We start from the raw sequence: 21,722 nt of genomic DNA, 5'->3' as shown, positions 1-21,722 counted from the left end.
AAATGCATTCCATTTGGTAGAACAGAGGTGACTTACAGGATCATTTCCAACAAGATATATCCTATCCATACATCAAGATGATTCAGAATTCCTTATAAGATGTACCATCAGAAATTACTTTGCATGATGATGCCTCTGGTGGGGCACAGCACATGGAGATGATGCTTGCCAAAGGCATGTGTCACCATGATAGATGGGAGTCCAGGCAGAGGCGAGATCAAGGGGTGACTCCCTGGGCACGTTGGCATTTTTCAGTTGCTTTTATTTGAATGAAGCTCCAAGATGCTGCAGTTTCTCAGAAGAGACCCCAAAGAGTTCAGGCTGTCCATCCACACAGGAGTGACCAAGTAGAAGCAGAATACCTGTTGCCAAGATTTCAACATGCATGTGAACAGACACCCTACAGAGTTTGTCCAACAATACATATATAGAGAGGCATTTGGAAGCACAATAGTTGGTGCTCTGGACCTGAAATCAGGAAGACCTGATCTTGCCCACAGCTTACTAACTGTATAGCCTTAGCAAGTCACAGCTTCTCTTTGCCGCAGTTTCCTCACATGTGAAATTGGAATAATAATAGCACATACCTCTTAGGGTTGTTATGAGGATCAAATGAGAGTATTTTTTAAGTACTCTGCAAACTTTAATAATATTAATAATAATGATGCCAACATTTATATAGCATTTGCTATGTGCTAAGCATTGTGCTAAGTACTTTACAATTATTATCTCATTTGGTAAAGCAGTATATGAATGCTAATTATCACCACCACCACCACCACCACTACTCTACTACTCCTCCATAAGCACTACTACTACTACTACTACTACTACTACTACTACTACTACTACTACTACATCTGGGAGAGAGAGTACAGATGGAGAATGAGCTGGGTTCAGCACTGAAAAGGAGAGAATGCGGGATTGTTTCTGGAAAATTGCACACCCCCAAGCATTAATTCTAACATTTTACTGGTCCTGATGTTTGGCAGCAAGACCTGAAATGCCATGGCCTCCAAAGAACTAAAGATGAAAATCATACATTGGGCAATGAGAAGGCACATGGTAGTGGGAGCAAGCTGCAATAGATAACCAAGGAGGAACTCCAAAGTAGAACAGATGTTAAGGATGCCAACCAGGAACTATCCCGCGGGAAGAAGGGATGGCTTATCATGTGGCAAGAGAAACATGGGGGCAGCCAGGGGGCTCCACTGATAATTCCCTGATGTCAGGAGGAATCGAGTAATGTTCCCAGCACATGGGCCAGATTCCAGTGATAAACATTTGGGTGAACATGGGTGAGAATTCCACAAGATAGGCAGGCATGAATGGGTTTTCCCTGGTATCACTGGATAGAACTCCCGAAGTGATGAGAACCCTGTCTCCTTGTGACAAAGAAATAAAGCTAAGAAAAACCAAATAATGCAATAACTGTGTCTGATGGGGTATGCCTCATTCTGCACTAGAAGTTCACCACCTCTCTAGTAACAAGAAAAGGGTACTTTTTCCTGACAATCTTATCAAGTCACTACTAGCTGCTGCATTGAATTAGCAAATGGAAGAATCAAAATTTGAGAGTTGAAAAGGACCTCAGTGATTATCCTAATCAATTTATACCTGTCAGGAATCCCCACTGTCCCATACTGACAAGTGAGATCTAGATCTCTGAAGGGAAAACCATTACTTTCCAAAGTAGCCCCTTCTGCTCAGCGTTAGAAAGTACTCTCTGACATCCAGCCAAAATCAGCTCCTCTTCAACCTTCACCCATTACTTCTGGTTTTGACCTTCAGGGACAAAAAAAACAAGGTGAATCCCTCCTCCAAATGATAGTCTGTCAGTCACAATGCTTTTATTAAGTCCCCATGATGTGCCAGGCCCTGTGCTTGGCACTGCACATACAAATAAAGGCAAAAAGAGTCAATGTCTTCAAAGATGCTCACTATCTAATCGGGGAGACAACAGGAAAATACCTATGGACAAATAGCTATACATGAAGGATAAACTGGGAGTAATATACAGTGAGAAGAGACTAGCAGCTGACAGGTCAGGAAAAGCTTCTCATATATAGAAGGTGGGGTTGGGACTGAGGCTTGAAGGAAGTCAGAGATGTCAGGAGGCAGAGATGAGGAGGGAGAACATTTTAAGCAAGGTGGACAGATAGTCAGTGTAAGTGCCTGGAGTCAGATGGCATGCATTGTTTGAGGAAAGGCAAGGGGGTCGATGTCACTGGATCCAAGGGTACATATTGGGTGTAAGGTGTAAGAAGACTGTATAGGTAAAGGACTGGAGTAGATTATGAAGGACTTTGAATGCCTGGGGATGATAGGGAACCAATGAAGCTTACCAAATAGGGGGATGATATGGTCAGATCTGAGCCTTAAGGAGATTAATTTGACAGGAGTGGATGATGCACTGGAGTGGGGAGAGACTTGAGGCAGGGAGATCAACTGTGCAGGCTAATGAAATAGTCTAAGTATAAGATGATGACGACTTGAACAGGATGGTGGCCATTTCAGAGGAAAGACATGAAAGATGTAAAACTGACAAGATTTAATAATAGATTGGATATGAAGAATGAGAGAGAATGAGGAGTCAAAGATGGCACCCAGGTTTTGAGCCTGGGTTTTTGGGAGGATGGTGGTGCCCTTGACAATAATAGAGAAATTAGGAAGGTGGGAGGGTTTGGGGATAAATAATATTTGAGTTTAGCTTTGGACATGTTGAGTTTAAGATGTCTATGGTACATCCAGTTTGGGATGTCTGATAATCAGTTGGAGATATGAATCTGGCAACAGGGAGATGAGTTAGGGCTGGAAAAGTAGATGTGAGAAAAATCTGCATAGAGATGATAATGAATCCATGGGAGCTGGTGAGATCACCAAGTGAAATAGTGTGAAGGGAGAAGGTAAGAAGGTCCAGGATACAACCCTGGGGGATAACCATCATTAATGGACATGACCTAGATGAAGATTCAGTAAAGGAGACTGAGGAGTGTCTGATAAGTGGAAGGAGAACTAGGGCAGAGGAGAGGCTCAAGGAGAAGGGTAACTAGCAACTTCAAAGGCTTCAGAAGTCAAAAAAGATGAGGATTAAAGAAAAGGTCATTACATTGGACAAGTAGGAGAATAGTTTTGACTGGACAACGTGGTTGGAAGCCAGAGTGTAGAGAGTTCAGAGAGAAAAAAAGGAAGTAGAGACAACTGTTATGGATGGTGGCCTCAATGAGTCTAGTCTCTAGTTGCACTCCTTTGAACATCTCCATCCTACCCCAGGAATTTTTCCATAGACAGATAGACAGACAGACGGACAGACAGACAGACAGACGGACAGACAGACAGACAGACAGATAGATGTAGATAGACAGATAGATAGATAGATAGATAGATAGATAGATTTGAGGCAGTTGGGGTTAAATGAATTGCCCAGGGTCACACAGCTAGTAAGTGTCTGAGGTTGGATTTGAACCTAGGCCCTCCTTACTCCAGCTCCATTGCTATATTGACTATACTACCCAAGTGTTCCAATGTTTTTCAGAAAAATGTGGAAGAAAGTTCTAAGCTAAGATGGTGGAGGGAAGGGACCCAAGGGAGGCCTGAGGAAGAATGAAAATATTTGGAAGAGTTATTGAGGTAAGTGGGACAGAGTTAACTAGGGAGGAATACAAAGATTGCTTTACCACTGTGACGGCCCAGTTGAGATGATGTAATTTAACTTTGTAGTGGATCCAGTCAACATCGTTTTGTGATTTTCTCCAGTTTTGTTCAACATCATGTGAGCTGGAACGAAGGCAGTGGATAATGGGAGTAATCCAAGGCTGAGGCTTGGTAAATTAAGATTAGTGATATGATAAGGGGGTCAGGGACTCAAGAGAAGAGGAAAGTATAGAGTTGATCTGGTTCACCAAGAGATCAAGATGGGAAAGGGAGGAGAGTATAGTTAGTGCAGGCCTGAGAAAGACCTAAAGAGTCAAAGTAGGTCATGGTGAGGACAAAGAGCAGGGTTCAGTGTGGGGAAGCAAAGAGAGATGTGGAGTGACAAAAGATTGCGATAAGAAAAGGGAATTTCAGAGTTCATGGTAAGATCTAGGGTATGACTATAATCTAGGTGACTTGGGTGGGGTGGAGAAGTAGGTCATGTGAAATGAAGCTGAGAAACTGTGATGTCAGGGTAGCAATATCATCTATCTATCTATCTATCTATCTATCTGTCTGTCTGTCTGTCTGTCTATTTATCATCTATCTATCTATCTATCTACCTACCTATCTATCTCCTAGCATATGCATTCTGGGAATCAAAGAAAAGGGAAAAGGGCCTAATGTATAAAATTTTTATAGCAGTTTTTTTTTTGGTGATAGCAAAGAATTGGAAATAGGGGAGATACCCATCAACTGGGAAATGGCTGAATAAATTATGGTATACAATTGTGCTATGAGGATGATGAGGAGTATGGTTTCAGAAAAAACCTAGAAAGACTTACATGAACGGATGCAAAGTGAAGTGACCAGAACCAGAACCCTGTACACAGTAAGACCAATATTGTGCAATGATCAAGTGTGAATAACTTACTATTTTCAGTAATATAAAGATTCAAGATAATTCTGATGGACTTATGATGAAAAATGCCATCCATCTCCAAAGAACTGATGGAGTCTGAGTACAGATCAAAGCATATTTTTTTAAACTTTATTTCTCTTGCCTTTTTTGTCTGTTCTCTCTTGTAACATGGCTAACATGGAAATGTTTTTATGACTACACATGTATAATATATATCAAATTGCTTGCCTTCTCAATGAGAGAAAAGAGGAGAGAAGGAGAGAAGTTGGAACTCAGAATTTTAAAAAAAGGAATGTTAAAATTATTTTTACATTAATTGGAAAAATATGAAAATTTAAAAATTAAAAATAAATTATCTAGTATGAGGGCAGGGGGTGGGTAAGAGAGAAAGACTGTGAGCCAGGGATTGAACTCACTGAGGAAAGAAGGGGGATATTTTGGAGATCTGTAGAAAACCAGCTACCAGAATTTTGACTGGGTGATATCCAGTGAGTGAACTTCAGTGAAGGAGAGGTTACTGAGTGATGGCTGTAGAGGAATGGAGTGGAAATAGGGAGTAAAGAGAGTATTTCAACTGCTCCATCTTGTCCAGTGAGTTAGGCGGAATGGGTAAAAGTATATCCAGTTGTGGAAATGGTGGCCAAGGAGGCTATGTCATCAAGGGTGGGCCAGAAAGAGCCAGAAAATGGAAGGAGCTGAAAAGATTTTATACAGGAGAAAGTTTGTTACTTATGGAGCAGGTATTTCCGAGAACACAGTGGAAAGAGTGAGGAAAAGTGCCACTGATGGACTCCAAAGCAAAGATAACATGACATTTATATAGCATTTTGAGGATTGCAAAGTTTTATATATATATGTATATATATACATACACACACATATATATACACACATACACATTATAGTGTGACATATATATAAAATATTATACATATTATATATAATATATATAAAATATACATATATATATATATATATATACATATATTGCACTTGAGTCTCTTTTCCATTTGGATTCTGGGCGTTCATAGCAGCAAGTGCCTTTGGCTATCATACATATCCTGTTTTACATCTTGCATGATGTATGTGATCAAAGGGCCATCCAACAAGATTCTCCTTATTAAGTCTTTCAAGGAATTTTGAATGACTTTGATCTATGTATGTGAGATACCTTGTTGGGAAGAAGCATATAGGATGAAATTTTATTCTACCAAATCAGACCAACAAGTACAGAGAGAGGAATTTTGTATTTTTTACACCTTTAAGTTAATTTCATGATGGTCAAAACATGGTCCTTTGTGGAACATCACTGTTTACTAAGACCTTCATCAAGGATGCCCTTTCTTCTTCTATAATTATTCTATCTGTTTTCAGTTTTCTACAATCACTTCCATATATCTTAACTTTTTCCCCCTCCCTCTCCTTCCTTCCTCCCTCCTTTCCCACTCTGTCCCCGAGACGGTGTGCAATCTTAGATAGGTTTTACACATATGTTCTTATTAAAAACATTTTCACCTTAGTCATGTTGCATAGAACAATTAAAATGAATGGGAGAAACCATAAAACAAAATAAAATCTAATACAAGAGAAAATGGTCTGCTTAATTCTGTGATCCAATTCCATAGTTCTTTTTCTGGATGTGGAAGGTGTTTTGCCTCGAGTCCATTGGGAATTTTTTAGGTCTTTGCGTTGCTATGAAGGACTAAGTCTACCAGAAAAATTCCTCGCACGCTGTGGTTGTTGCTGTGTACAAAGTTCTCCTAGTTCTGCTCCTTTCACTAAGCATCAGTTCATATAAGTCTTTCCAGGCCTCTCTGAAGTCTTCCTGTTCATCATTTCTTATAGCACAATAGTATTCCATTATATTCATATACCACAACTTGTTCAGCCATTCCCTAATTGATGAAGGATGCCCTTTCTTGATAATCCTCATGAAGATTTCATTATCAATAGGAAAGTAGCTGTATACATTGGTAGTTATTAATTTCTCTCATGTGCCTTCTTTTTTTGGTATTGACTTCCCCCCATGCTTTTGCTATCTTACCCTCCTTAAGATACCTTTTGAATCTATTACCCAACATCTTTACAGTTGTGTTGCCTGCAGGATAGGCCACCTTTGTGTAGACTAACTTGGTCCAGTCCAGCCTGTTTGGAGATGATCTTTGTTCTCTTCAGGATAGGGCCATTTCAACCTACCCCATAATTAGCAATCTGGGATTGTGTTGTTCAATGTGTGGACTACTCCACATCTATTGTCCAGGTTGTGATGCTGGATGGAAAGCCAATAGTGTTCATCTGCAGAACATATGTGAGAGATAATGTTGGTCTGGGGCAAAAACTGAACAAGAAATTGCAAAGCTCCCTTAATGTCTTAAAATTTCTCCCAGAAATAATCTTTTTAACACCAGTATTGTGCCAGTATCATTGTATCTTCTCCCCTCTGTCATCCTCACTCTTGAATCTTTAATTTTGTCTTTAATTTTTCCTTGAAAAAGATGTCTACCCCAGGTGTCTGCCTCCATTGCTTCTCTTCTTGCTTGGTTCGAAACTCTCTGCATCTGCCTTTGAGTTAACCATTCAATGAAGCTTCTCATCCAAAAGTTACTAAAGATCTAATGGCCAAATCTAATGGCTCTATTGGTTGTTCTCCATCCTAATCTCTTTGACCTTTAACTCTGTCAACCACCCTCTTCTGGATACTGCCCCCTCTGTAGGTTTTTAAGACCCTCTTCTCTCCTGCTTCTCTTTCGTGTGATCCAACAACAGTAGCCTTCTTGCTGCTTCTCCCACGTGACACTTGAGATTTCTGGCATTTTCTCTGATGTCCTCCTCCATTCCACTTATGAACCTCTCTGACTTCCTTTACAGCTCAGCTCAAATCCTGCCTACTGTAGGAGACCTTTCCTAGTCCTTCTCCAGCACTCGTGCCTTCCCTCGGACAGTAGTTCTCATTTAAAGCTGCACATATTTTGGACATACATCATTACTTGCATGCTGTTTTTGTCATTTGAATGTGAGCTGCTTTTGGGCTGAGAACCTGTTTTGGCCTTTATATACTCAGCACAATGGCTGGCATGTGTTAAATGTTGGTTGACTGCATGACTGATTGACTCTCTAGCTGTAAGACCTAGAACACAACCGTCTCTGAAGAATTAAAACTGAACATGGTGCATGGAGAGGCACATGGTGGGAATGAGGAAGCTGCAGCACAGGACAAACAAGGAGAACAGCAATCCCACTGGCTTTCTTTCACTATTGAGGGACAGTTAGGTAGACCCTGGATCCCCTGTGGAGATCTGGCAGGAGAATATGGATGAGCACTGCACCAATTTTCATCACTGGAGGGAATGTCCCAATGATGAGGTCCCAGGTCAGTCAATGAACATTTATTAAGCATCTACCAAGATGCTAGGCACTGTGCTAAGGTCCATGTGAGTAGAGGATTCAAATCACTTGGGAAAGGGTTCCAACTTGTACTTTCCAGTTCCCAAATGCAGAACCAGAAGCCACCAAGTTGCCTAAGAGACAGATTTAGGATGAATGTCAGGAAAATCTCTCCAACAATAGGACCTGCCACAAGAGGGTAGAGGATCACTGACTTTGAACCAAAAGAAACCTCAGAGGCCTTGTAGTCCAACCCCATCATTTTGCAGATGAGGAAATGGAGGCTTAACTTCGAGAGCTCATGTGACTTGCCCAAGGTCACTAGGCTAGTAAATGACAGGGAGAATTTGAACTTGGGATTTCTTGTCCCAGTCTTTATCCAGTGTACTTCCAGAGAAGAATGGATGACTCCCTGTTGGATAGGCCTGAACTGGCTCTTGGTCAGGCAAAAGCTGGACTTGTGGTTGCTGAGGTCCCTACCAAGGCTGAGATTCTAAGCTTCTGTTGCATGGAGGTGTTGGTGGAAGGAGTCCTGGCTTCTACCCAGCAAGGTGAACAGAAGGGGAGTCTTGTACTGCTGGCCTCTCTTCAAGAGAACAGTGCTGGGCTACCCCCTGGTGGTCATAGATGGGGATTACACTGTCTGTTTCCCAAGTAGAGGAGCACCCGTTCTGCCTTCCCTCTGATTTTCCAGCAGAGTCTCCTCTGCTGGAGGCAAGTCTTCAACTGAACCATAAAGACCGCTGGAGTTATCAAGTTGGAAGCAGCTAAGGATTTCTTTGGACGTGTCCAGGAGGAGGGATGTGATGGTCCTGCTGAGATTCTATTTGAAGGATTCAGTTCAGATCTGGACCCCGTGATAGACATTGTTTGGAGTCAGAGGACTGGGTGTGAAAGCTAGCTCAATGCCGCTTACTAGCTGTGTGATTTTGGACAGGACACCTCATCTTGGGGGTCTGTTTTCTTATCTGCAAAATGGAGAGGTGGTTGTGGTAGATGACCTCCAAGGCCTTTTCCAGTAGGAATGAGGATGGTAATAATATTGTATTTCTACAGCACTTTAAGGTCTCCACAGCTCTTTAGATATGCTTTTTCATTCAGTCCTCACAATGACCCTGTGAGGTAGGTGCTATTATTATCAGCCCCCCATATTTTGCATATGCCTCGCGCAGATAGGGTCACACAGCTAGTGGTTGATTTGAACTCTATCCTTTTTCCAAGTCTCATCCTCTATCTGCTGTGCCACCAAGATGTCCACTGTAATCTTATTTTCTTGTCAGTGCTGAAGGGCCTCCAGGAAAGGTTGACCAGGATGGTGGGCAGTTTAAAAACCATTTTGTTTAAGGAGGGAATGAAGGAACATAGGGGCAAGGTAGGACGAAGCCTAAAGCAGAAATTCCTGCTGTCAGATATTTGAAGATGTCTTGTCTGTTGAATGAATGAGAAGGAAGCTATAGATTTTACGAGGCAGAGGTGAGGAGGGAGAACCTTCTAGACAAAGAGTACATCTAGCCTTTGCAGAAGTCTGGAGGTGGGAGGAGTGGTGTGTGTGAAAGACAGCAAACAGATCAACTTCACTGGCCAGCTTTTGTATTTAATTCTAGAGGCAATAGGGAGACATAGCATCTTGAGCAGCGGCACACCTTGGTGAGGTCATGGAAACATGGACTGGAAAGGGGGGAGACTCGAAGATTTGCTGCCATGCAAGCAAGAGGTGATAAAAGCCTGAGCTTTGGACTGAGCCAGTGTGGTGCAGGTGGTAGAATTTGGGACTTGGAGTCAGGCAGGCGTGTGTTCAAATTCTAATTGATATTTACCAGTTATGTGACCAAATAAGCCAGAAGACTTAGTTTCTTTATTTGTACAACAAGAGGGCTGGACTAGGTTGGCCTCTGAAGTCTCTTCCAGCTTGAAAGATAGGATTAAGACTTCACTGTTCACTTGGGAGACAGAAGTATCAGCTGGGTGATAAGGTCTGAAGCCAGATGAGCAAAGGGTTCAGAAGTGAAGGAGAGAGGTACAGGAGACTATGAGAGGATATAGTTTTAGAGAAGAAATATATGATGATGATGGATAGCTTGAGCAGGTGATAGGAACAAGTGAAGGTTTTGTTTTTGTTTTAGAAGAAGGGAGACTTGGTTGTTTGTATACACAGCAGGGAAGGAGTTGGTAGGTAGTGCCTATAAGAGGAGGCAGAGAAAGAGGCTGGGGAGAGGAAGGAGGAAAGGAAGCAAAGAGAAGGAAAAGGAGAGGGAGAAGGGATGATTGTGGGAGCGCATTTGTTGAAGATAGGAGAGGTTGGGATCCATAATGAGAAGGGTCATCTCTCACCTTTTCATCAGATTTCATCATGACGTCTGCCCTTTCAACCTCCATTTCTCCTCGGGTGGGGGTGGCATTACATGATGTCTGAGTTCTCTCAACACAGGAGATCCCAAGTAACGGGACAGTCCTGCCACCCTGTGGGCAGAAACAAGACTGCAGGCAGCGCCAAACCTTTTTGGAGCTCCAAGGCCCAGCAGGCATCATGTCTCTTTGGTCCAATCAGATTTCCAGGCATTTAGATTCTTGGGGTGAGAGATTTACAGTCATATCTCTTTCAGTGTTTAAGGCTGCTGGTGGTAAGGGGAAGCTGCTCCTTTCTGCATTCCCAGTATCTTCTGATGCAGAGCTTTGAGCTGTCTCTTTATAAATCGGTAGACATCTCCCCAAGTCCTACGAGACACTACTGTGGGGGAGCAAGGACTGAGTTGTTTAGGGTCAGGGACTTTACAGAGTTGTGGTGAGGACCAAAGGACATGATGTATTTCCCATGCCAGCTCTTATGACTGTTATGGAATAGTGATTTTTGATTGTTTTTACAGTCCTGAGATTTAATTAGTGTAGGGAACTCTTGGTGTGGAACTTCCTTCACCATCTAATTTATGTCAGTCGCTCAGGGCACTCAGAAGTGACCTGCCTACTGTGCGTGTCGGACATGGGACTTGAAATGATGTGTTGAGAGTTCTGAGTTGGGGGCTCTACTTTCTACAACCATACAACCAGGACAGACCACCTTGTCAAGGAATTTGAGTTACAGGCAACCCTGAAGGAAATGGAGAAGGATATAGTAAGAACACACAGTAGGTTTCTACGTGCTACAAAGAAGAAATTACCATGCCACATGATAAGGAGATAAAGGCGTGCTGGGCAGTCACCTGGTGAGGGGATGACAAATGATAACAGCCCCTTTGACATTGACAAAAGGTCAGATAAACTCCAAGAAGGCTCCTGGTATGCTGAGAATGGTCCTTATGGAGGAGCTTTGGGAGGATATGGACCAGAGAGAGGAGCCACGGACGGGCTTCTTTTATTTCTTGTAGCATGAAATACAAACTCCCATTTGGTGTTTGGTCTTGGCTCCAACACCTCTCATCATCTTAGGACAAGATCTTTTCCCTCCTCTGTCTCTGCATGCGCTGTCCCCTAGGCCTAAAACTTCACTGAATCTCTACCTTGATTCAAAACTGAGTTATCTCTTGTGAGGTCTTCCCCGACCCCCTCCAGGTTATTGGTACCTTCTTCAAAATTGCCTTTTATAGATCTTATACTAATTCATTTGTGCGTGACTTGATTCTACACCCCACCTTCCAAAAGCTGCCTGAGAACAGAGTTTAATTTTTCATCCTCAGTGTCTAGCAAATGGTAGGCACCAAATAATTTGTTTCATGTGCCCTGGGCAGTCTACCACTTCTCTTTCTCTGTCTTCTCTGCTCACTCTCTGGAAAGATCTTTTAAAAATTCCCACTGATGGAGGAACCTCCCCGCGCAGTCCTGATGTCACATTTGCCCACCCTGTTCCCTGGGTCTGCTGAAGAGTGCATGTAGGGTTAGGGGACTGGACCAATGGAATAATATTCATATTAATAAATTAAGCATCAAAATATGATCATTTTTCAAAATTAGGCCAGGCTTGAACAAAACCAAGCAGTAGGCAGTGGAATCATTTTGACCTTTCCCAGTAAAGGCATCTGGTTTTCAGCAAAGCTCGATATCCTGTTCCAGAAGACGGATGTGGAGAGAGACAACCAGTCTTTTTGTACTTAGACTAGAACAGCTGGTTCTAGAGCTTCTCAGCTCAATCCCCATGGGCAGAGCAACAATTGCTCTGGTTCAAGCAGAAGGGGCAAAGGGGCAGAGAAATAGAACAGAGGCATATGAATGCTGCATCTCTTCACCCTGGTCAGCAAAAGAACGGGAATCTTGTTTTGGGATCAAGACTGACCACCGTCTTTCCGCCTGCATGCAGCCCCAGGGGAAGTGTCTGGTAGCTGATTAGGAGTACTCTTCAGAGCCTAGCTTGAAGAGTTGGCACCATTTCTCTGACACATGTTGATTTTGTTACTTCCCCGATTTATCCTGTATAACCCCATTAGACCGTAAGGCTCCTTGAGAGCAGGGACCATTTCTGGCCACTCTTTGTATCCCCAGCGCCTGGCACAGGCACACAAGCTTTCTAGGTCAATGTTGAGTTCAGTAACTTGAATTCTTGCTGTCCAGGTAGAGATGTCTCTCCATGCCGTAGGCAGCACCAGAGTGTAAAATGCACACATTCACCTGCTCCCTCTGAGGTACATAAAGGATACACCTCTCCATCTTCTCTACATGGGATAGGTCCAGGGATCTTGGTACCATAGGCACATGTCTGCAAATATGGTAGAGGGGACGGAGTCTCTCCAATGGTGTACCAGTACAGATCCACAGAAGCCAAACCCCACCCCTTCTGTCACCTGAAATTGAATGACAGTGAGAATTCCTGGGCCCCAAACAGAAAGGTCCTGCATTAATTGGGCTCCTGGGTGGGGGTAGCCGGCACCCCCAGGCACCTTGCAACTTTTTTTCTGGTTTAGTTTTTTACAAGATTCATTTATTAACTATGATACATGTCACATAAGGCCTGTTCAGTTTTTACACCATTCCCATTGAGACAAGTACAATACTTTGTAGCAAATACATGTTTTCAAAACAAAACAAAAAACCATAATGGGAAAAAAAAATCCCTCAGCTGGAGATGTCTCAGTCACAGCATTTATAGCGGACCATGCACTAATTGCTTTTAGGTCTGAAAAAAAATGGTGTAAAAAATTTCTTTGGGGAAAGGGAGCAGCAAACATTCCTAACACCACTAACTAAGGGTTGTACTGGGTAACATCCCTAACAATACAAAGAAATAACTGGGATACTTTTCTTTACATACAGTTCTCCATGTTTGCTGAGACATTGAATTCTGGGCACACAGCTGGACTAACACATTTTAATACCATTTAGTATGTTTCTGTTTTCCTGTGAAAACTCAAAATATGTTAATTCGACACATATAAAGATCATTTAACATATGAAAAATACTAGTACCAGAAAAATAAGTCGGCGGCAGCACTATTCCAAAGGTTCAAACAAGTTTTATTCCCGTACAATCTTGAGACATTTTTTTTTAAAATGTACACAGGGAAGTTTTAAGATTTTTCTTTTCTTTACGGAAAACAATAACTTAGGCCATCTTGACTACATTGAATGGGAAAGATCTCTGCCCAATATGAGGGGGATGGTGGCAATGGGGGGCACGGACCAGGGGGCAGTGATCACACCTGGGACTCTGGGGCTACAGGTAGCATGGATGTGACTAAAAAGGGGGATGAGGACAAAAAGAATGGCAATAAGCACCAAAAGGGAAGACCCTCAACCACGAAGATGCACAATGCCATCTCCACCATCATCCTTTCTTTTCACAAAATGATTCAAAAGGCAGTATTTTCAGACATGATTTTGAAGGGTATTCTGGAATTACATTTTGGAAAGAGCTCATCTCCAAAAAGTTTCTTCTGTTTAAAGAACATAAGAGCAATGAAGAGCTTGCAGATGCTGATGAAGAGACCCCTGGCCCTAGAATCCTAATGGACAGTGATTTCGGGCTAAATGACCTTGAAGGCTCCTTCTAGCTCATGAGCCTGCATCCCCCCTCCCCCCCGAGAGAAATCATCTCCATCTTGGCCTCCATGAAAGACAGGCAGCAAGGAAGAGAAAAGTGTACAAACCAGTCTAGTTAATAAGAACCATGCCAACATGTGATAAGAGCAAATGGACCATTAAGTCACCGAAGCCAAACTTCCACAGGGAATGGAGAGTATATGTGTGTGCGCGCATGTGTGTGGGGAGTGGGCAGGTCACCATGGGTCCTTCCCAGAACACCAAAGCCACTGCTGGATGTTAGATGGCATGCATGACTTGGGTAAGCCCTATAACCTCACTGAGCCTCAGTTTCCCTATCTGTAAAGAGTTGGATTAGACAGTTTCTACAGTACCTTCCAGTCTATGATTCTAGGTGGTGAAAAAAGCACTGTGACCTGAGTCAGACCAGTGTTCTAGCCCCCAATCTATCACCAGGAAGTTGTTGGAGCTTGGGAAAGTTCCACAACTTCTCCAAGGCTTCTCATTTCCTTATTTGTAAATTGCAGATAGCTACACTTGGTATGGCCTGCCTTGGCCACTGGGAGGGCTGGGAATAGCAGAGAATTCATAGGAGTGGCTGCCTGCCCTGGCCAGATGGGAGGCTCTGTCACTGGTAGCCAGGAGCTGGGCCCCCCAATCCTACATCTTCCCGTGGTGGCAGCCCCAGGCTTTGGTTGCCAGGGTCCTTCTCTGAGGACGAGGGAAACAAAAAAAGCCACTAACCACTATCTGTCTAGGGGGAAAACTTAGGAACTGGTTTGTCTTTTCACGGTTCTCCAAAGCCACTCCCAAGTACTGGGGAAAATGGTTCTTAGTTCTGAGAAGATTCAGTTTCACGTCCACTTGGACTGGTTTTGTTTGGATTCTGAAGGAGGTCAGAGGGAAAGGGATACTGCCTGAGGCTCTAGGGGGCAGGTCTTCCCTTCTCTGTCCCCACTTCCTCACTTCAGACATGTTGGGAATGAAAGAGCTTGGCTCTAACTGCCCGAACAAGGAGGGATAGGGATGGAGACATGATGACTCCCAAGGCCATCTGTGGAAGGTTAGGTGGCACCAATGGAATTATGCACCTGCCAAGTCCTGAGACTTAGTGGTGGCAGATCTCAGGTGGACAGTCTTGCCCTCCAGGGATGAATGGTACAATGTGAACTGGCTGGGGGCAGGAGGGAAGGGAACAGAGAGAGCCCTGAACAATTCTGCCCTGAAACACACAGGTTGAGGAGGGAATGGCCGCTGGCCCCCATCTCTTCCTGGTGGCTGACCCTCCTCATCTACCCTGTCCCTGACTGCTAAGCCTCCTCAAAGTCCAGAGAGAAGCTGGCCCACTGTAGTGACCCTGGGCCGAGGTTTTGCAGGAGCAGCGGATGAAGGCACAGAGATAACACAAACAATGGCAGTTTCCCTCCTCCCTTGGAGAGCAGGGGCGGTGTCAAAGCAGGGACCTCCACCTGCTTTTCAGCAGGACTGTGGGGGGCTCTCTGCAGGGGCCAGAGGACAGGTTCTTCCCAGAAGACAAACCACCCTCCAATATTGACAGGGATGCACATGCATGTTGGCTGCATCCATTTTCTTATGGAATAAGGCTACAGAACTCAAGGAAATGCTGCTTCTTTCAAGCACTTTGTGCCATAGGTGGACTGTTAATGCAGCTTGCTAATTAATGTTGATTCATGAAGAATCCAGCTTACCCAGGGGATGATTTCATGTGGGAGGAAGGTCTCTCACCCCCCACCCCACCCTGCCCGCTCAAGCCCCTCCACAGATCCTGGCTTTGTAAAGTGCAAAGAGGAACACAAAGGCTGGGCAGCCGCTCCTTTCCCTGCCCGGCCCCTCGCCAGTACCAGACTGCCCAGTTCACATCGACGCTGCTGGGGAAGGAGGGACACTGGAGGCCGGCTAGAGGGCCTGTGGGGACCAGATCCAAAGACAGAAGGGTGGGGGCAGATGGATACACATAGCAGCCTAGCAGGGTTTGGGGGGTGGTTAAAACAGGCATCCATCCTTCTACTTTCCAGAAGGGGTTAGGGAGAGGCTGGGGACAGGTCCTTTTCAAACAGGGCTAGCATACTCAAGGCACCCCAGGAGGCCACACAGGCTCAAGAGGAGGGTAGGTGTGCTACATGGTATCCTGACTCCCTAGACTGGTTTGCTGCACCCAAGTTGCTTCCCATGGTAGGCTTGGGTGTCTCGGTCCGCTGGCTGGCACCATGGTCATTAGTGTTGAAGATGAGGCAGGAAGCAGCAATCAGATGGGGTAGTGTGGTACCTTGGGGCTACCTTCCAGGGAAATGGGTGGGGAATAGAAACCCCCAGGCTCTAGGAGTCAGGCTAAAAGTAGCTAACCTTTAGTGTAGTGTTTGTGATGTCCAAAGGATAGTCCTGGGATAGAAAGTCAGAGAAGCCTCACTGCCCAAATGGACCCTTCTCTGCCTCCCTCCAGACTGGGGTCTCGACCACTGGAGCACCGACCCAGCACCTTTCCACCAAAAAAAACCTCAAAATCTGAACCAAAGTGTGCCTGGGGCTGCTCCCCTGGACATCCGCACATGCACACACGCTCACACACACACGCTGTGTCTCAGGAACCACGTGCAATGCTCCCAAGGGAAAGGGAAGCCGAGTCTAGCTCAGATGCAGCAAGGCTTCTCGGCTCTTCCTGGTAAGTGCTGCCGAGGTTTGCTGCAGGGAGGGTGCCAAGGCCATGGGGCCCAGGGAAACAGCCCCCATAGTCTCCATGCTCTAGGGAGCTGTCCCTGGACTTCAGGCCTGCTTGAGCCAGTGTGCACCATCTGCCTCTGGGAGGGCCAAAAGATGAGCTATCATCCTTTTTTCCCTGGTGTTTTTTAAAATTCTTTTCCAGTGTTCTTTGTTCTGAAGGCAGTTTGCTGCCAACAGACTGGGGAACCAGTGAAGTCAGAAAAATCCATGTGACCTTTTCTCTCTGCCCATTGTCCAGACCAGTCTGGCCGTCAGAACCCAGGTATTCCAGCAAGACCACACTTACAGTGGGAGGATGAACATGGGCTTGGGGGAGAACAAAAAGGGAAAAAGAAGTTGTCCTCGGGGGTCTCAGGCTTTGCCCAGGGACAAGCCCAGACAGTTCTGTACAAGTGGTCAGGCCAAGCACTCCAGGAACTGGCCTGCAGATAGCTGATCAACACTGAACACTGCTGGGGCTTGGTTCCCTCTGAGCCAAAGAAAGGGAGTCAGCATGGTGTCAAAGGTCAGTCTAGCCCCTGCATGGGTATCTTGACTGGCTCCTGACCAGCACACTGCCATCCCAACTGAGGTCAGAAAGATGGGGAGAGGGGAGAAATCACCCCATGCTCCCTGGAGGCTGGGCCCTGGTCTTGCTCCACTGCCCAACTCTCTACCCCAAAGAGAAGCCCAGATTGGTTGTCCCCTGGCAGCCAGCTCTTCACAGAGTGTGCTCCTCCTGAAGCTGGGGCGGAAGTGGTGGCTGCAGAGGGGACTGAGGAGTGGGAGGAGGTGACTGGGGAGGGGATGGCTGACTCATGACGGGTGTGGATGTGAGGAAGGGGATGGTGGGAGTAACCGAGGAGGGGGAGCTGGGCGTGGCCCCGACAGGCTCGCCGATGGGTCGATTGTAGAAAAAGAAGGGGCACTGCTGGATGAAGAGTTCAATGATTGTCTGATAGGTCCGTGTGGCCGTGAGGGCGTCCATGGTGCTAAAGTCCGGTCTCATCAAAGTGGGCCAGAAGCAGATGGACAAGTTTTCACTTGTCATGAGATTCACCTTGTTGTTATGACTGACCCTGCAAAGGACACAAAGCTGTGGTCAGTATTTCTTACTGGTGACAAAATGTAACACATAGCAGGAGGAGTAAAAAACGACTTTGAGGAAACCCAGTCCCAGTACCATCAGTCCTGAAAGATGCCCCATCCTCTAAGGCAGCCTGATGAGGTGGAGAAAGCCCTGATCTTGGGGAGAGGAAATGTCCAAGCTGGACTCTAACCCTGGGCCACGTCACCCAGGGGCTTCCTCTCTCCAGAGACGACTCCACTGGACAGGCCCTGAGTGTCCTTGTCTGCCTCCTCCCTTCACAGAGCTGTGAGAAGAGCTTTCTGCAGCCTTTAGAGCTGGACACAGACATGAGCTCCAGTATTACTGGGCATGTTTCCTAGTTTGGGGGAAGGGTGCAGTGTCCTACATCACAGAAGAGGAGGGAGAGACTATGACAGCAGGCCTGGAATGGCTGTGGGGCTAGAGGTGTTTCAAGCTCTTAAGGTATCAGGGATTTACTCCAACACAATCATCCTACAGATGAGGAAACCAGGGTGCCAGAGTAATCAGAGTCCCAGAGAACCTCTGAAATTGGGCCCTAGCACCTGTGGAGGGCTCTCTCTCTACTGCCCCATTCTGTTCGTTCTCATCACTGAGTCCCAGGGCAGAACTTCCTCATACAGGGGCGTGTGGCTGAACTCAGAAAAGGTGGGTTTGTGTTCTGATCCTGCTGATGTGGCATCCTTTGAAGTGTGATCTAAATGTGGGTGACTACTGTCACAGATGAGTGGCATGTAAAAGTTCTCTGAACAAGCGGAAGGATGCTACATGAGCACCCACTGATAACCTTTGGAAAAGACTTTTGGTTTGTCAAGGTCTCATTTCTTCATTTATGAAATGAGAGGGCTACGGATTAAAGGAGTGGACGAGCTCAGTCCAGGGAGTTTGGGAGCCCATCGGCAGTGGTGTTACTTAAGAGAAAGCACACTGTCTTGGAGTCAGAAGACCAGGCTTGTTATGTACCAATGGTGTGCCCTCTCTGGGCACTGACCTCCTTAGTCATGAGAAGGGGAGGCTGGACTCCAAATTCGAAGATCTCCAGATAAAACTCCAAGGCCCTATAACCCTCTTAATTACAGAGTTCTCTCAAAAGCGCTCTTCCCTGACTTTTCCCTACAAAGTTCTTTAAAATTTAGGGAAAGCAGGAGGGCAGCCATGCACACAGACTGGTCCGGTTTTAGCAGCAGGAAAAAAGGACTCTGGGGCAACAGAGGAGACAGGAGCTGCCCTTCGCTCTCCCTAGCTGGGTGAGCCTGTCTGAGGCACACAGAGTGCCTGGCACCCTGAGGGTGAAGTGTTGCTGCTATTTGCCCATCTTTCTCTCTCTGGGCTATATGCAAGAGTGACAATGCCATTGAGGCTGCAGTCCAAAGGGGAGGTAAGAGGTGAGACACAGGCCTCTAGGGGCAGCATGGAACAGACACAGTAGATGGATGGGCTGACAGAGAGACTCCACAGGCCATGGAGCCGCTTCTTGACAGCACCAGACAGGTCTCACTTGGAAGGATTCCTTGACTCAGAGGAATTGGGCACAGCTGCTACCTGCAGATAGTGAGGGATAGGGCAGAAATAGAACCCATGCACAAGGCGAGGACCTAGGACTAATCCCTCTCATGTCAGACATGCCTGGGAATGCAGGACTGGAGGAAGAAAACAGAGGGCAGAGGAGCCCTGGGTTGGGGTCTGGCTGGAGGATCATGGACAGGGAGGCCCCAGAAGTGCTAAAGCTCAGTTTCCTCATCTATAAAATGGGGAGAATGACAACTTCCACTGTTTCTACCTCATGTGAAGCTGCTACCACCTGCTCTCCCAGCCTTGGTGCCAAGTCTCCCAAGCTCCAATCAGCTCTGAACTCTGTTGTTGTGCTGAGGAGGGAGCTGAGGAATCCCAGTGTGGAAAGACATTCACCGTCCTGGGGAACCAGACTCAGAGTCTGAACTGGTCTCTGCCCCAGGTTCACAGTGTGTGTGACCACATGCTGGACACTTGGGAACCTCCATCTCCTTTTCTGGAGTCAGGATGGTGAAGGAACTGTGGGAGATATAAGCAAGGGCAATCTTAAGCAGCCCCCAAGGGATTCAGGCTGTTTGAGGGAGGTGGCCCCTGTCAGAGCTCCAGGAGAGGTGCCACTAAGCTCCTGGCAAGGACACTGATCCCAGCAAGTATGAAGAAAAGAGGAAATACTGAGATGGTTTGCACAGTGTCTAATATTTGCCTTTTAGCCATGGTCAAGTAGCTGTTACTGCTAGCAAAAGTGTGGACTGAGAGATGGTGAAGAGAGCTGCTTAAGTAATGCCTTTCTACTCTCCAGATTATCTGAGAGAACGAAACTTTTCTTTTAAAAAAACAAATAAGGGCTTAAATGTAAAAAAAAAAAAATTTTTTTTAAAAAAGGGACCTGAAAGGGAAGAGGGGAATTCTAAAGGGTGCACAGGGAGGGGTTGGAATGTGGAGGAAGATGACAGGAAGGGTCACTGAAAATCTGGAGCTAAATCATAAGATTCCTTTCCAAAGAGGAAGGAGCTGGCCCCTAAGGAGGGAGCAGCTGCTCATACTGCCAGGAATGATGATGTAGCTCTACAGGGGCTGGGCTGAGAGAAACAGAGGAAAATGGTGAATGGCACTGGTCAAGATGGGGGTTCTTTTGACAATAACAAGTGTGTGTGTGTGTGTGTGTGTGTGTGTGTGTGTGTGTGTGCCGGTGTCCTGGAGGAGGTTGTATCCAAGGGGAACAGAGAACACCAAAACATTGTCAAATGGGATAGGTACAAGAAATACTTTTGGTAATGCACATGGGTAGGAAGACATGAGTTCAAATCCAACCTCAGACACTTTCTATCTAGGTGACCCTGGTAGGTCACTTACCGCTGTCTGTCTCAGTTTCCTCAACTATAGACTGGGGACAATAACAGCACCGACCTCCCAGGGTAATTGTAAGGGTCCAAGGACACGATTATTTGTAAAGCATTTTGCAAGGTAAACTAGCCTGGCATATAGAGGGCACTTAATAAATGTGTGTTCCCTTTCCCCTCTTTCAGAACAAATCTAGAAAGCACCATAAAGAATCAGGAAACCCTGGACAGCAGATGGAAACCCTATGGGGTATTTTCAATCAACTGCTATTGGTCAAAGGCAAGGACTGTAGAAAACAAAAGCACATTCAGCTCTTCAACTGTTTAAGGTTATGGATAAGCTGTTGGGCGTCTGGAGGTCAGCCAAGAGAATGGCGAAGAGGATGCTGTATGAGGAATGGCTGGAAAAACCAAGCACACTGACCTGCAGAAGGGAAAACTCAGGGGGCACAGGCCTGGCCCCAAGGATCTGAAGGCTGGTCTCTTGAACAGAACTCAGACTTATTCTGCATTTCCCTAAAGAACAATGGATGAATTTTGTGGAGAAACCTTCCATGCTGAGCACAGGGACACAGAAAGCCTCGTAGCATGGTGAGTTTTCCACCAGGAGGCATCTTCAAACCACCTCAGAACCATCACTTGTTGTGTGGGTTACGGAAAGGATTCCTCATCAGAAGAGGGTCCTTCTAACTCGGAGGCTGGTGACAGTCCACCCTGTCATCTCCTCCACAACATGCAGGTACCATAATCAAACCTTCAGGTAGCGGGGAATTCACACACGCTGCTGAGGGCAAGCCCACAACTTACTTGCACTTTGGTGCACAGTTGGACTTCTGTTCACTTGGGTTTACAGGCCAGGAAAGCCTGACCGTGGACAGGTCCCATTTTGAATCACAGAGGAATTCTCTAACTGATCAGAGGCAGGCAAACCCCTCAACACTGTGGCAAAGTCAGCTCTTGACCACTGCGACACGGAGTACACCTTCATCCCCAGCCTAAGATCAGAATTCTTCTGATAAACCCAAACTGCCTCGGAGCCAGCTGGCATCACCTAACAGAAGTGTGTTGGTCTCAGGGGTCAGGAGCCCCAGGGCTGTGTCCTGGGCCCAATACTTGCTCTCTGTGACCAAGGGAAGTCACC

The 21,722-nt window shown here is 45.7% G+C and overlaps 1 protein-coding gene across 1 annotated transcript in view; it reads right to left on the bottom strand.

The window, feature by feature from the left end:
* Nucleotides 1-16,887: 16,887 nt before the first annotated feature.
* Nucleotides 16,888-21,722, bottom strand: part of ARHGAP35 (Rho GTPase activating protein 35) — a 78,610-nt gene continuing 73,775 nt past the window's right edge. Inside the window, exon 6 of the mRNA XM_072608095.1 lies at nt 16,888-17,700. Within this exon, the coding sequence (XP_072464196.1) occupies nt 17,343-17,700 (358 nt within the window). The 3' untranslated portion in view covers nt 16,888-17,342. The remainder of the gene's footprint in view (nt 17,701-21,722) is intronic.

The sequence above is a fragment of the Notamacropus eugenii genome, chromosome 5, assembly GCF_028372415.1.
Source record: "Notamacropus eugenii isolate mMacEug1 chromosome 5, mMacEug1.pri_v2, whole genome shotgun sequence".
In the NCBI taxonomy this organism is placed as follows: Eukaryota; Metazoa; Chordata; class Mammalia; order Diprotodontia; family Macropodidae; genus Notamacropus; species Notamacropus eugenii.
Note: the sequence above shows the minus strand (reverse complement) of the source record. Positions and strands in the feature narration are given on the sequence as shown.